Source organism: Dreissena polymorpha, chromosome 5, assembly GCF_020536995.1.
Source record: "Dreissena polymorpha isolate Duluth1 chromosome 5, UMN_Dpol_1.0, whole genome shotgun sequence".
Taxonomy (NCBI): Eukaryota; Metazoa; Mollusca; class Bivalvia; order Myida; family Dreissenidae; genus Dreissena; species Dreissena polymorpha.
In genome coordinates, this window is record NC_068359.1 from 31,685,889 (window position 1) to 31,701,778 (window position 15,890).

General features: G+C 37.7%; 1 protein-coding gene across 3 annotated transcripts in view; it reads left to right on the plus strand.

Moving 5' to 3' along the window:
- The window catches only part of LOC127880629 (sugar phosphate exchanger 3-like), a 251,664-nt gene that overhangs the window by 211,013 nt on the left and 24,761 nt on the right, over window positions 1–15,890 (plus strand). For all 3 annotated transcript variants that reach the window (XM_052427950.1, XM_052427952.1, XM_052427949.1), the window contains exons 8-13: window positions 555–665; window positions 3,078–3,199; window positions 8,403–8,544; window positions 9,091–9,116; window positions 9,955–10,030; window positions 10,593–10,697. In XM_052427950.1, coding sequence (XP_052283910.1) covers window positions 555–665; window positions 3,078–3,199; window positions 8,403–8,544; window positions 9,091–9,116; window positions 9,955–10,030; window positions 10,593–10,697 — 582 coding nt within the window. The remainder of the gene's footprint in view (window positions 1–554; window positions 666–3,077; window positions 3,200–8,402; window positions 8,545–9,090; window positions 9,117–9,954; window positions 10,031–10,592; window positions 10,698–15,890) is intronic.

Genomic DNA, 15,890 nt, shown 5'->3' on the forward strand with positions numbered 1-15,890 from the left:
TATTTCAAATATTTGTTTTTCAATTATCATTATCATAAAATTGTTGAGGCTTGAAATTGGAAATCTGCACATAGATACAAAATGTTGGTAATTAGATTCTTGACTGTCTATGTAAATAATTATTTCAGTTTATCTTTGTTTCATTTTTATAAAATGGACAGAAGAGTGCATTGTAAGAAAATGTTCTTTCTATTGAGAAATAAACACATTTTTAAAGAAACAACATATAGTTCCGCAAGTCGATATTTTGTTGCTAACTGACTTGTTCTTCACTTTTCACTGCGGACATGTTTCTCAAACTTCCACACTGAATGTGTTATGGTTGGATGAAATAACATAGCACTCCAGTAAGATCATTATTATTTATGGAACATAAATTTTCGTTCATTAAGTGAACCACCGATCCACAAATTTAACACAAACACATTTCAAATGATTTATGCGAATTCCTTTTTTTCCAAAATCAGAAACCCTCAAGTCCATAAATAAGTATTTTAAAAAAAAAAACCCACAAATTTCATGCCGATACATGTAATATATAATTTATTTTACAGGCCTACCCAGCCCTGATGAAGACATGCATTATGTAGACTTGGAGGTAAATAAGGCACGGTTTTCACCGGACATTCAGTATGACACCAGACCGGAGGACTTGGACGATACTGGTAAATAGACTCGTATTTGTCATGCACTATTTCAATAGGTTTTGTTTTGGCTACTTTGTCATTCTTAAAGTTCTTTATTAGCTCTCTGTTAGTTTGCATGATTGAAAAAGTAAGTCATGAATAATTTAATCATGGGAATGCTTTTTGCACTGTTTCATACATATCACTGTAATTTCACACAAGTTATTGTAAATAATTATTACCGTATATTGCATATTTATCTTATTTTTTAAGTTTTTTAAACCTGCAAGCTTAACCCATTTATGCCTAGCGTCTAGAAAAAAGGCCTTGGCAAACAGCGAAGACCCAGATGAGACGCCGCATCATGCGTTGTCTCATCTGGGTCTGCGCTGTTTGCTTAAAGGAATTTCTGTAAGAAAAATTCTAAATATAGAAATAAATATACTAGACATCCCTAATTTTTGAAATAAAGTGATCCAATTTAGAAGGATGGGAGAGTCCACTAGGCATAAATGGGTTAAGAGGAAATATTGGTAGCTTGCTCTGAACTGTTAGTTTAAACCTATTTACTATAGCTTGATTGCATTGAAAGCCCAAGGCTTTCAGAAACCCTCTCGAGTTGGTTTCCTGGGTAGAACCAGAACTTGCACGGTTGAGCAGTGATCAAAATAAGAACAAGCTTCAAGCCCTTCACTGGTAAATTTGTACTGGGCTTGTTCACATTCCAGGGGCGTAGATAACCTCCAAACATTGGGGAGGCGGTCCAGTTTCTGTACTGGGAACATAAAGGGGTTCGTTTGAGAGGGTTGTCCTCTTATGTGGTTCTGAAAAATTTTACAATCACAATTACCGGTAATATGGTGCGTTTTGGGGGAACTTTCATGTTGATATAAATGCTCGGTTTTTGTCTCACTCTCAGTTTGTCATAAAATCAGCTTGTCCAATGCCGCAGTTGACGGCCCAGAAATCTCAACAGTTATTTTTTTTCTTTCCAAAAACTCGTGCTAATTAAAACATAAAATAAAGTAAATGTTTATGTATTTTAATGACGGAGTTTAACAAGTGATATGAGAAATAATAACATTAACATTACATTCACAACACTAATATTTTATGACTGATGGACATGTTTAACACCTGAAATGGGAAGGCTGTAATAAATAAGAAATAAGGTATTGTTCTGTTCGCACAACAACCAATACAATACAAAAATATTTTCAATCAAATTAATGTTTTTTACGCGTATATTTACTCAAAATTGTTTTAAGTGGCAGTTACCTTTGAATTAAAGCGATCAATTAAAATTAAAAGAATAGCCTGTCCTTAATCAAAACACCGACAGTGCAATCACGGAAAAGAACAATAAAACAATTAACGCAATGACATTTACCCGGGCCCCTGGTTTATGACACCTAACAAGGGATATTGACACATCACTATTGGCAACCTCGGAGCAGACGAGGGGACACATGGCTTCTGCACTGACGGCGTGTGATTACAAAAATACTGGTTTTGGGGCGGGAAATTTTTGGGGATTTTACTTTACGTTAATTTTTGGGGATTTTACTTAACGTTTTATTTATATAACGACGACTAGCCGAAATTTTGGGGAGGCGCCCATTATCTACGCCCCTGCATTCTTGGCTTAATATAAGCAGGCTTGGAACATTTTCTTGCTATCAAGTAATAATCAATATTATTAAGATCGCAGAGGTGTAGCTGATATGGCGTCTGCCTAGCGATGTGGAGGTCACGGGGTGATCCCCACAGTGGGAGCATTCTTTAGATCCCAGGAAACGGGACATGAGAGCGTTTCAAATAAGCCTTTGGCTTACTATGCAATCGAGCTAAAATAAATAGGTTTAAACTTTAAAAAAACAACTAAAAAATATTATTTGCCTAACTTAGGATGACTGACTCAGTGACTGTCAATATATTATACACTACCATGCATTATGCGCAGTTGCATACCCCCTAAATTTTAAATGAAAAAGTTTGTGCGCTTTATACATCAACACAACGCTATTCGGACTCCTAAGTTGCAAACAATTCCATGTGCTATCGTAAACATCTTTATAAGAGGCCTTGTTTGTTGTACGAGAATACTACGCAGTCTCTTGTGCTTGATACATGGTACAGAAGGGTGAATGGATCTAAGGAGACTTTGCCTCATTGTCACTCAAAGTGTATGGTGGTTTATGCTTTAACCCATTTATGCCTAGTGGACGCTCCCATCCTTCTAAATTGGATCAATTTATTTCCAAAATTAGGGATGTCTAGTATATTTATTTCTATATTTAGAATATTTCTTACAGAAATTCCTTTAAGCAAACAGCGTAGACCCTGATGAGATGCCGCATCATGCGGCGTCTCATCTGGGTCTTCGCTGTTTGCCAAGGCCTTTTTTCTAGATGCTAGGCATAAATGGGTTAATGTTGTGTTTCTCCACAGCTGCTCTGCTGGGACATGATGGTGATTCAGACGTTCAAACACAGACTCTGGTTCTCAGGGAGCCACCGTCTGGCCAGGCCTTGAGCTTCAAGAAAGCACTTTTGTTACCTGGTGTTCTTATGGTAGGGAATGCTTATGTTTATATTGGGGATGCGAGAGGTTAACCGGTTAACCTATCGAAGCGATCAGTTAGCCGGTTACATTTTTTGGAAAACGTTAACCTGATTTTTATGTCCCCCACCACTATAGTGGGGGGCATATTGTTTTTTCCCAGTCTGTTGGTTGGTTTTTGCGTTTGTTTGTGTGTTTGTTTGTGTGTTTGTTTGCTCCAACTTTAACATTTTGCCATAACATTTGCCATAACATATTGAAGATAGCAACTTCATATTTGGCATGCATGTGTATCTCATGGAGCTGCACATTTTGAGTGGTGAAAGGTCAAGGTCAAGGTCATCCTTCAAGGTCAAAGGTCAAAAAAAAAATCAAAGCGGCGCAGAAGGGGACATAGTGTTTTCGACAAACACATTTCTTGTTTTAAATTATGCTTTTTTTCATGGTATAAATCATACAATTTTACTTTTTGCACGCTACAAACTGCCAACTTACGCTGGCGTTTAGTAAGAACAACATGCCACATTAAAGACTGTAATAAATAATGTGTCAACACAGTAATAAATCAATTAATCAGCACCTGTGCAGTTACAAACAGTTCAGGGTTTTTTATCTGATTTTGGGAAAAGGGCCTTGCCTTTTTTCAGGGGAAAAAATCGCGCGAAATGCCAGATTTTGGGGGAAAAAATAACGCGAAACGCCGGATTTTGGGGAAAATAGGAAAGTCTTAAATAATCAATTTTACATATTTTACTGTTTTTAAAACAAATTCAAGGCAACAGATAATTTAATTATGCAATATGTGCTATTTTCTACACTGGATCAGGTTAACTTATGTATTTTAAGTTAAAAAAAAAAAAAATTGGGGGGGGGGGGGGGGAAATGAAATTTGGGGGAAAATTAACTTGCTGAGGGGGGATAAAAATCCGAGGGGAAAGGGCTGTTTTTCGGCGGGTCACAAAGAAGGGAAAAAAAAACCTGCAGGCAGTATGTTTTTATGCCCCCTTTCAAAGAAAAGGGGGCGTATAGTGATCGGACTGTCTGTCTGTCCGTCTGTCTGTCCTTCTGTTTGTCCGTCTTTCCGTCACACTTTGCGTTTAGGTTTCGAAAAATGCTCATAACTTCTATGTCCCTTGAGATATAACCTTCATATTTGGTATGCATGTGTATATGGACAAGGCCTTTCCAAACGCACACATTTTTTTACCCCTGTGACCTTGACCTTGAAGTTAGGGTCCGCGTTTAGGTTTCGAAATCTGCGTTTAGGTTTCGAAAAATGCTCATAACTTCTATGTCCCTTGAGATATAACCTTCATATTTGGTATGCATGTGTATATGGACAAGGCCTTTCCATTCGCACAAAAATTTTGACCCCTGTGACCTTGACCTTGAAGTTAGGGTCCGCATTTAGGTTTCGAAATCTGCGTTTAGGTTTTGAAAAATGCTCATAACTTCTATGTCCCTTGAGATATAACCTTCATATTTGGTATGCATGTGTATATGGACAAGGCCTTTCCATATGCACAAAAATATTGACCCCTGTGACCTTGACCTCGAAGTTAGGGTCCGCATTTAGGTTTCGAAATCTGCGTTTAGGTTTCGAAAAAAGCTCATAACTTCTATCAAGCGTTTATAGGGGGCATAAGTCATCCTATGGTGACAGCTTTTGTTATAATTTGCACTATTGTTTTGTTTTCCTTGCGGAAATTTAACTTGCAAACTGCGGGAAGTGGAAGCTATTAGCGAAGATGCAATTGAGACATTTATTTAACTCGCAATAAAAATCAGTTGAGATGTTCGACAGCTCATTGTTTTGCTTACCAGTATCCAACACTGGTTTCTCGCAAAAATTAAGTTTTTATAAGAAACAATTTTATCAAGATAAGCATTCTTTGCTAAAATATTGACCAGTTAATGTCCTAGTTGTTTTATCAATATTTGTAGTAATTTATGTCATCATCGATTCCACCACAACTGTCTGAGAAAAGTTTTAATTATGAAATTACGAAAGAAAACTAATTAAATAACGTAACAACAATCAAATGAAATGTTTTAATTGCTTCAAAGTTGAAAGGAAATAAACAAAGAAACAAATTGTTTTTGGTGATACTACACAAACATAATATAAGCGGCCCCACCAGAAATAAAATAATGACAAATGAAAATGGACATAATTGTGTACCTCTTATAACTTTTAACTCATATGCTTTTACACATAAAAAGTACATAAATATCTAACATGCATTAGTTACTTTAATTTGTAGTTTTCTGTTCAGACAGAAATTTGCTGAAAAACATGTGAAGAAAAAACATGAAGATTTTAAGCCTATAGTAAATGTGAGCAAAGCATTATTTTAACATTTCAAATGTTTGCACATTTGCTTTGTAGTATGTCCTGCTCACATTTGTTCTGTTTAGTTTTTGATACTTTAAAAAGGGAGTATGAAGCTTAAATGACTATTTAACAAAGGCATGGTTAGTAATGATAAGAGTACATACAAAATATGCTATGTTTTGATTTGCAATGTGCGGGAACAAAAACTGTCACGTGACCACAAATGCGAACGATATTTGTCTTTGAATGTTCTCAAAAAGTATTATACCTAAAAATATGAGCAATACATAAATGAAAAGTAGAATTCGCACTGCGTACGGTGCACCAAGGCATTGTTACATGTGTTCTGCTAAAACGGAGAAAATATAAGAAAACCTACATTCGTTTGACTTTTGTCCGCAAAATAGCCGTGGTCGTTCGCATTTGTGGTCACGTGACAGTTTTTGTTCCCGCACATTGATTTGAGAGAAATGCAAATTAACATAAAAATTATCTATGGAAAAAACATGTTTAATTACCTCCCTTAGATTCTACAAAAGTTATAAATAATGTTGTCTTTATTCATCATATTACACATGCCCATGAAATAAAAATTGTAGTTGTATGTGTGATTTTTTTTAACTTGTCATAAAATATAGTGCAACAATTAGCATTATGTATTGGTACATTAGTAATAAAAAATATATGAAAATGCTATATATTCAAAAATGTACTTTTCTGTAGGCAGATGGTTTCATGTGTCCGATTTTCTCTTTATTCCTGTATATATCACCAATAAAAATGTTTAACTTAATGATGTGCATGTTAATAAATAATTTCTTATTTTTATAATTTGTTTAACTTTTTTCCAAGATTAGTCTTACAGTAATATTATTGTTCACCAGTTGTCTCCCTTCTTTTGTCAACTTTTTCAAAACAACTTTTTAAACAAATGTATTATTTTTTTAAAGGATATAAGCTAAAAAAATTAACTAGATGTAGACGAAAGTCATAATTGCCAATAAGTTTGCAAGTGTTTCGCACTGTTTATTTGACATGTTGACTATAGAAATAGCGGTAATTGATTATGTCTGTGTGATTTCTTGAGTTGCTCCTGTTTATTTTCTTTTTTTGCTTTTTCATTTTGTTGTTGTTTTGAACAAAAATAACATGAAAAAATAATGTAATGAATATGTGAAAATGATTGTTTGTTATTTCTTATAAGGTGCTGAATATTCAGGTTTTATTTGATGCTTGAATCTCGATAAAGGGAGGTAATTCAAATATTTAAAATTGATATTTCAAGACTCTAGCTGTCACAAGTTGTAAGTTAAGTCTACAATTTCACATTATCTTACTATTGTTTATTTAATAAGTAAGTGGATATGATTTATTTAAATTTTAATATATGACCACATATGTTAATACAGGGTATATAAAGTTGTAAATACAAGGCAGTGTAGGGTTGCTGGGCAACTTGCAATTGGAGCTACATACAGGGGCTTGTTCCCTTCTTGGGCTCTAGGGAAGGTCCCCAGACACAGGGCAGTGAGTGTCCCCTGCAGCCACCCAGACCCCTTGGCCCCTTTACTGGCTGTGAAGTGTATACTGAGCCGGGGCTGGGTCTGGTAATAGTCAGAGCACAGTTATGCAAGTGGTGTTGACAAACACTCACTCAATGGGGCCTATGCTTAGCAACATTCCTTTTGTAATTTAACAAATTATATAACTTACAAATTTGGAGACACTGGTAATTTCTCATGCATTCATTAATAAACAAGTTGCCGAATAAGCAATTGCGCAGCCCACATAGTTTTCTTACATAAAACACTTATTCCTTTACTTTGAAACTTTTTGTTTGTCTGACAACGAGGCAGCAGTAAATGGTACTTTATTTATTTATCAGTTATTTTGATTGACAACTTTGGAATGGTCAATTAATGTACTGTATTTCTTCAATTGAGATACAGTTATTGTATCCCATTTATGTTAATCTGTTAATTTATTACAGTGATAGTAAAAAACCTTGAATTGATTTTGCCGTGGTGTAAATGATATTTCAGTCTGCCTAGTGACTGGGAGATCACGAGTTCGATCCCCACTGTGGGAGTGTTCTTTAGATTTCCCCCAAAGACAGCAAGTACTGGTGCTAGCCCACGATATGGACTCGAGAGCGTTTCAAATAAGAAGCAAATACTTAAAACGCAATCGAGCTAAAATAGGTTCAAACTAACTTAATAGATTTCATAGGCTTGTGAAAGACAGTGGAACTTTTAAACTCTGTTGTTTGTCATATTTCATAAGAAATGAATGGTCAACAGTTAGAAATTCCTTAACAAACTTTAGATGTACTCTTTGCAAAACTTAACTTATCAGTTCTCCTTTATTGTTGTTTATTATATCAGACGGACATGACTGGGATATAACCAGTTAGTTTGCCACTGGCCATGTTATGTCTTTAACTCTTTCAGTGCTGGAACCGAATTTTGAAGGCCTTTGCAAACAGTTTGGATCCAGATGAGATGCCACAGAGCGTGGTGTCTCATCAGGATCCAAACTGTTTGCTATTCTGATGGTATTCTTTGAAAAAAATCGAAGAAAATGCTAATTTTAGACATTCAGCAGACGACATTTTAGCAGACGACAAATTTCCCAGCATGCAAAGGGTTAAAAAAAACTTTCAGTATGCATTTGTTATGTCTCAACATACTTTCTAATTGCAGTATGCATTTGCCTATTTGTTTTTCAAGGTCAAAAGTAAAAAAATATACTCCAAAGGAAGTAATAAGCTTTAAAAGGGAGATAATTTCTAAACCTGCCAAGTGGTAAATTGAAGTTTTATTTCAAAGCGGCGCAATAAGTTGGCATTGTGTTTCTGACAAACACATCTTCTATTGCAGTATGCGTTTGCCTATTTCTGCCTGAAGCTGGTCAACTATTCCTTCTTCTTCTGGCTTCCCTACTACCTGCATGCCTCCTTTGGATGGAAGGAGTCAACAGCCGACAAGATCTCCATCTGGTACGACATCGGAGGCATCGTGGGTAAGATTCACGAGTGGCTGTCTGCTATAAGCAGGGCTTCCCCTGGCTCAAAAAATTTCTTTAGCCAAAGTCGCCTATCTATGGAAAAATTCTTCTATTTTTGGCTATTTAATAAATTTTAATGAAGAAAAAGTTGTAGCTAAAAGAAATTTTCTGTAGCCAAATAGGTCAATTTGTAGCCATTAGCTAATTTAGCGAATGGCAGAGTAAGCCCTGATAAGCGTTTCTGTTGTGATTCATTTGGCATAGGCACTCGCCCATATGCATTCATTAGCTGGCAAATACTGTAAAATCCCTATTATTTTGGGACATTAATTTTTGTTGATTTTGTGGGATGATCGTTCGACAAATTTAATAGAAACACATCCATCATTGAACAAAGCAAATCTCTCTTTTTTTCCCAAATGAAAAATTCGAGAATGTACGTTGTTGTTTTTTAATTTGCGAAGTTTCATGCCAACAAATATAAATGATTTTAGAGTAGATGTCATATGTTATCGGGTTTCAAATGTTGCACCATGTAAAATTCGTTTCACCTTTTTACAGGAGGTACATTTGCTGGTGTGATTTCAGTAAGTAGACATGTTATTTATAATTCTATTAGTTATTGTTAAAAAGTGAATATGTTTCATGCAAAGATAGTGTGTACTAACAGTAATGGTTAATGCCTGGAATCACTTGGTTGGAAGTAACATTTTACCTAGGGAATGTAATTGTATGTCTTTCGAAATATGGTTCTTATCGACAGTATTAATATACAGGGTTAAGTTATAAAAGTAACCAGTGTTTTTTTTCTTCATTTTGGGAATGTGGCCCTTTGGGTTTGGAAAAATTGTTTAATTTTGACTAAAATTGGGAAATTGGTCTTGGTGTTTTAATGCTAACAGATACTTTCAAATTGTCAATTATTGCTTTCAATGTTATATTGTCTAAGCTTACTAATACAGCTTGATAGGGAGTTGAACTAAAAGTAAATATTTATCAAAGAAAAATCATTAAATTTGGAAACCCTCAATTTGCAAAATTAAGGCAGTTATTTTCGAAAAACATACTTTTTTATAGTGACAAGGGCTGATTTTTGGCCTCAAATTTTACAAAAAACACTGGTTAGGGTATGATACCTCCATGGATCACTGTTATTATGCACCCTAACCCTTTTCCACTCAAATTGAAGATGGCTATATGCAAACAGCATAAAACAAGAACAGCCTGCGAGTAACTCGCAGTCTGTTTAGGTTTTATGCTGTTTGCTGCTCACCAGTATCTAAGGGTCGGAAATGAAGTCTTTAAAACTGGAATCTAGTAAGAAAGGTCTTTAATTAAATTTAACTCTGTAAGCAGACTACAAATGCATCAAAATACGTATCTAAGTGGTAAAGGGTTAATCCCAGCTTTGCTTGTGATTTCCAGGACTGCCTTGGAAAGCGATCAGTTGTTGTTGTACCAATGCTGGTATTGGCAATACCTTCCCTTGTTGGATTCAAAAGTGAGTCTGCTCCTAAGAAACTAAACATTAACACATTAACATACAAACAAAGCACATTGAGTTGTATAACCGTTGTGAAGATTAGAGTAAATGTGGATATGTTTTAGAAATGGGGGGAAAAGCATGCAACATAGGACATATTGATGTTGTGTATCTTCCCAAAGCTTCTCCTGTCTGTTTACTGTCTAAATGGTGTTGTAACATGCTCCCCCTGGCTGATGTGGGTTTTTAGGCACATATAAGCATGCTCTGGGATAACTCTGGGATAACTGATCCCAGATTACCCAATGCAGTTGACGCAGGCTTATCAGGGACAACACTTCCCGCCTGGACAGGATTTTGAAATGGAATAGACAACGTTCAAAGGAAAAATTAAAATAATAAGCGGAAAGTGTCATGTCTAATTAGCCTGTGCAAACTGCACAGGCTAATCCAGGATAACATTTTATGCACCTGTAATAAGCCACGTTTTGCAAGAGCGTGGCTAATATTTAAGCAATATTAACTGATGCAGATTTCATTAGAATTTTGCCTCATAAAACTCAACTATCATTGGTTTCAGATTCCCCGAATGACATGACCATGAACGCAGTGCTGATGACTATCACAGGGTTCTTCATTGGAGGGGTGGCTAATCTGATCAGTGCAGCGATATCTGCTGACCTTGGTAGGTATCTGATCAGTGCAGCGATATCTGCTGACCTTGGTAGGTATCTGATCAGTGCAGCAATATCTGCAGACCTTGGTAGGTATCTGATCAGTGCAACGATATCTGCAGACCATGGTAGGTATCTGATCAATGCAGCAATATCTGCTGACCTTGGTAGGTATCTGATCAGTGCAGCGATATGTGCTGACCTTGGTAGGTATCTGATCAGTGCAGCAATATCTGCTGACCTTGGTAGGTATCTGATCAGTGCAGCAATATCTGCTGACCTTGGTAGGTATCTGATCAGTGCAGCAATATCTGCAGACCTTGGTAAGTATCTGATCAGTGCAACAATATCAGTAGACCTTGGTAGGTATTTGATCAGTGCAGCAATATCTGCAGACCTTGGTAGGTATCTGATCAGTGCAGCAATATCTGCTGACCTTGGTAGGTATCTGATCAGTGCAGCGATATCTGCTGACCTTGGTAGGTATCTGATCAGTGCAGTGATATCTGCTGACCTTGGTAGGTATTTGATCAGTGCAGCAATATCTGCTGACCTTGGTAGGTATCTGATCAGTGCAGCAATATCTGCTGACCTTGGTAGGTATCTGATCAGTGCAGCGATATCTGCTGACCTTGGTAGGTATCTGATCAGTGCAGCGATATGTGCTTACCTTGGTAGGTATCTGATCAGTGCAGCAATATCTGCTGACCTTGGTAGGTATCTGATCAGTGCAGCAATATCTGCTGACCTTGGTAGGTATCTGATCAGTGCAGCAATATCTGCAGACCTTGGTAAGTATCTGATCAGTGCAACAATATCAGTAGACCTTGGTAGGTATTTGATCAGTGCAGCAATATCTGCAGACCTTGGTAGGTATCTGATCAGTGCAGCAATATCTGCTGACCTTGGTAGGTATCTGATCAGTGCAGCGATATCTGCTGACCTTGGTAGGTATCTGATCAGTGCAGTGATATCTGCTGACCTTGGTAGGTATTTGATCAGTGCAGCAATATCTGCTGACCTTGGTAGGTATCTGATCAGTGCAGCAATATCTGCTGACCTTGGTAGGTATCTGATCAGTGCAGCGATATCTGCTGACCTTGGTAGGTATCTGATCAGTGCAGCAATATCTGCAGACCTTGGTAGGTATCTGATCAGTGCAGCAATATCTGCTGACCTTGGTAGGTATCTGATCAGTGCAGCGATATCTGCTGACCTTGGTAGGTATCTGATCAGTGCAGCAATATCTGCAGACCTTGGTAGGTATCTGATCAGTGCAGCAATTTCTGCAGACCTTGGTAGGTATCTGATCAGTGCAGCAATATCTGCAGACCTTGGTAGGTATCTGATCAGTGCAGCAATATCTGCTGACCTTGGTAGGTATCTGATCAGTGCAGCAATATCTGCTGACCTTGGTAGGTATCTGATCAGTGCAGCAATATCTGCGGACCTAGGTAGGTATCTGATCAGTGCAGCAATATCTACTGACCTTGGTAGGTATCTGATCAGTGCAGCGATATCTGCTGACCTTGGTAGGTATCTGATCAGTGCTGCAATATCTGCAGACCTTGGTAGGTATCTGATCAGTGCAGCGATATCTGCTGACCTTGGTAGGTATCTGATCAGTGCAGCGATATCTGCTGACATTGGTAGGTATCTGATCAGTGCAGCATTATCTGCTGACCTTGGTAGGTTTCTGATCAGTGCAGCGATATCTGCAGACCTTTGTAGGTAGCTGATCAGTGCAGCAATATCTGAAGACCTTGGTAGGTATCTGAACAGTGCAGCAATATCTGCAGACCTTGGTAGGTATCTGATCAGTGCAGCAATATCTGCTAACCTTGGTAGGTATCTGATCAGTGCAGCAATATGTGCAGACCTTGGTAGGTATCTGATCAGTGCAGCAATATCTGCAGACCTTGGTAGGTTTCTGATCAGTGCAGCAATATCTGCAGACCTTGGTAGGTATTTGATCAGTGCAGCGATATCTGCTGACCTTGGTAGGTATTTGATCAGTGCTGCAATATCTGCAGACCTTGGTAGGTATCTGATCAGTGCAGCATTTATCTGCAGACCTTGGTAGGTTTCTGATCAGTGCAGCAATATCTGCAGACCTTGGTAGGTATCTGATCAGTGCAGCAATATCTGCTGACCTTGGTAGGTATCTGATCAGTGCAGCAATATCTGCTGACCTTGGTAGGTATCTGATCAGTGCAGCAATATCTGCAGACCTTGGTAGGTATTTGATCAGTGCAGCAATATCTGCTGACCTTGGTAGGTATCTGATCAGTGCAACAATATCTGCTGATCTTGCTAGGTATCTGATCAGTGCAGCAATATCTGCAGACCTTGGTAGGTTTCTGATCAGTGCAGCAATATATGCAGACCTTGGTAGGTATCTGATCAGTGAAGCAATATCTGCTGATCTTGCTAGGTATCTGATCAGTGCAGCAATATCTGCAGACCTTGGTAGGTTTCTGATCAGTGCAGCAATATCTGCAGACCTTGGTAGGTATCTGATCAGTGCAGCGATATCTGCTGACCTTGGTAGGTATCTGATCAGTACATTAATATCTGCAGACCTTGGTAGGTATCTGATCAGTGCAGCAATATCTGCTGACCTTGGTAGGTATCTGATCAGTGCAACGATATCTGCTGACCTTGGTAGGTATCTGATCAGTGCAGCAATATTTGCAGACCTTGGTAGGTATCTGATCAGTGCAGCAATATCTTCAGACCTTGGTAGGTATTTGATCAGTGCTGCAATATCTGCTGACCTGGGTAGGTATCTGATCAGTACAGCAATATCTGCCGACGTTGGTAGGTATATGATCAGTGCAGCAATATCTGCATACCTTGGTAGGTATCTGATCAGTGCAGCAATATCTGCTGACCTTGGTAGGTATCTGATCAGTGCAGCAATATCTGCAGACCTTGGTAGGTATCTGATCAGTGCATCAATATCTACTGATCTTGGTAGGTATCTGATCAGTGCAGCAATTTCTGCAGACCTTGGTAGGTATATGATCATTGCAGCAATATCTGCTGACCTTGGTAGGTATCTGATCAGTGCAGCAATATCTGCAGACCTTGGTAGGTATCTGATCAGTGCAGCAATATGTTCAGACCTTGGTAGGTATCTGATCAGTGCAGCAATATGTGCAGACCTTGGTAGGTATTTGATCAGTGCAGCATTAGCTGCAGACCTTGGTAGTTATCTGATCAGTGCAGCAATGTCTGCAGATCTTTGTAGTTATTATGCCCCCCTTCAAAGAAGAGGGGGTATATTGTTTTGGACATGTCGGTCGGTCTGGCATTCAGTTCGTCTGTCGGTCCATCCACCAAATGTTTTCCGGATGATAACTCAAGAAGGCTTAGGCCTAGGATCATGACACTTAATAGGTGCATTGATCATGACTGACAGATGACCCCTATTGATTTTCAGGTCACTAGTTTCTCAATTTTTATTTTGAGTACCAAACCTGAGATGCAGATGAGTATAAAACTTAGTTATAGTAAGACCTAGATTTAACACAATGATGTGCATTGACTTTCTAAATATAGACAGGGAGTGGATATTTTATCTGACATGTATCATATGTTTGCAAGTTTGGCAATAAAGTTCCTTTTTATGCCCCCGGATCGAAAGATCGGGGGTATATTGTTTTTGGCCTGTCTGTCATTGTATTTGTGTGTGTGTGTGTCCCAAAACTTTAACCTTCATCATAACTTTTGCAATATTGAACATAGCAACTTGATATTTGGCATGCATGTGTATCTCATAGAGCTGCACATTTTAAGTGGTGAAAGGTCAAGGTCATCCTTCAAGGTCAAAGGTCAAATATATATGTCCCAAAACTTTAACCAAAACTTTAACCTTCTTCATAACTTTTGCAATATTGAACGTAGTAACTTGATATTTTGCATACATGTGTATCTAATGGAGCTGCACATTTTGAATGGTGAAAGGTCAATGTCAAGGTCATCCTTCAAGGTCAAAGGTCAAAATTAAAATCAATCTCTTACTTACTTCTCGTGAAGCTGCACATTTTTTAGTGGTGAAAGGTCAAGGTCAACCTTCAAGGTCAAAGGTCAAATATCATTGTATTTTTCTTTCCTATAACTTTACCCTTCGTTAAAGTTTTATCATAACTTTTTTAGCTCATCTATTTTTTGAAAAAAAATTATGAGCTATTGTCATCGCCATGGCGTCGGCGTCGGCGTTGGCGTCGACGTCCGGTTAAGTTTTGTGTTTAGGTCCACTTTTCTCAGAAAGTATCAATGCTATTGCATTCAAACTTGGTACACTTACTTACTATCATGAGGGGACTGGGCAGGCAAAGTTAAATAACTCTGGCGTGCATTTTGACAGAATTATGTGCCCTTTTCATACTTAGAAAATTGAAAATTTTGGTTAAGTTTTGTGTTTAGGTCCATTTTATTCCTTAAGTATCAAAGCTATTGCTTTCATACTTGCAACACTTACTAACTATCATAAGGGGACTGTGCAGGCAAAGTTATGTAACTCTAACTGGCATTTTGACAGAATTATGTGCCCTTTTTATACTTAGAAAATTGAAAATTTGGTTAAGTTTTGTGTTTAGGTCAACTTTATTCCGACAGTATCAAAGCTATTGCTTTCATACTTGCAACACTTATTTACTATCATAAGGGGACTGTGCAGGCAAAGTTATGTAACTCTGACTGGCATTTGGACGGAATTATGGGCCCTTTATACTTAGAAAATTGAAAATTTGGTTGAGTTTTGTGTTTTGGTCCACTTTACCCCTTAAGTATCATAGATATTGCTTTCATACTTGGAACACTCGCAAACTATCATAAGGGTACAGTAAAAGGACAAGTTGCATAACTCTAGTTGTCATTTTTACGGAATTATGGCCCTTTTTTGACTAAGTAACTTTGAATATATGGTTAAATTTTGTGTTTCGATCCACTTTACTTCTAAAGTATCAAGGCTATTGCTTTCAAACTTCAAATACTTGCATGCTATCATGAGGTTACTGTACCTGGCAAGTTGAATTTTACCTTGACCTTTGAATGACCTTGACTTTCAAGGTCAAATTATTAAATTTTGCTATAATTGCCATTACTTCTTTATTTATGATAAGATTTGATTGATACTTTGACAAAACTACTCTTACCTGACATACCACAATAGACTCCACCCAAACCATCCCCAGTGC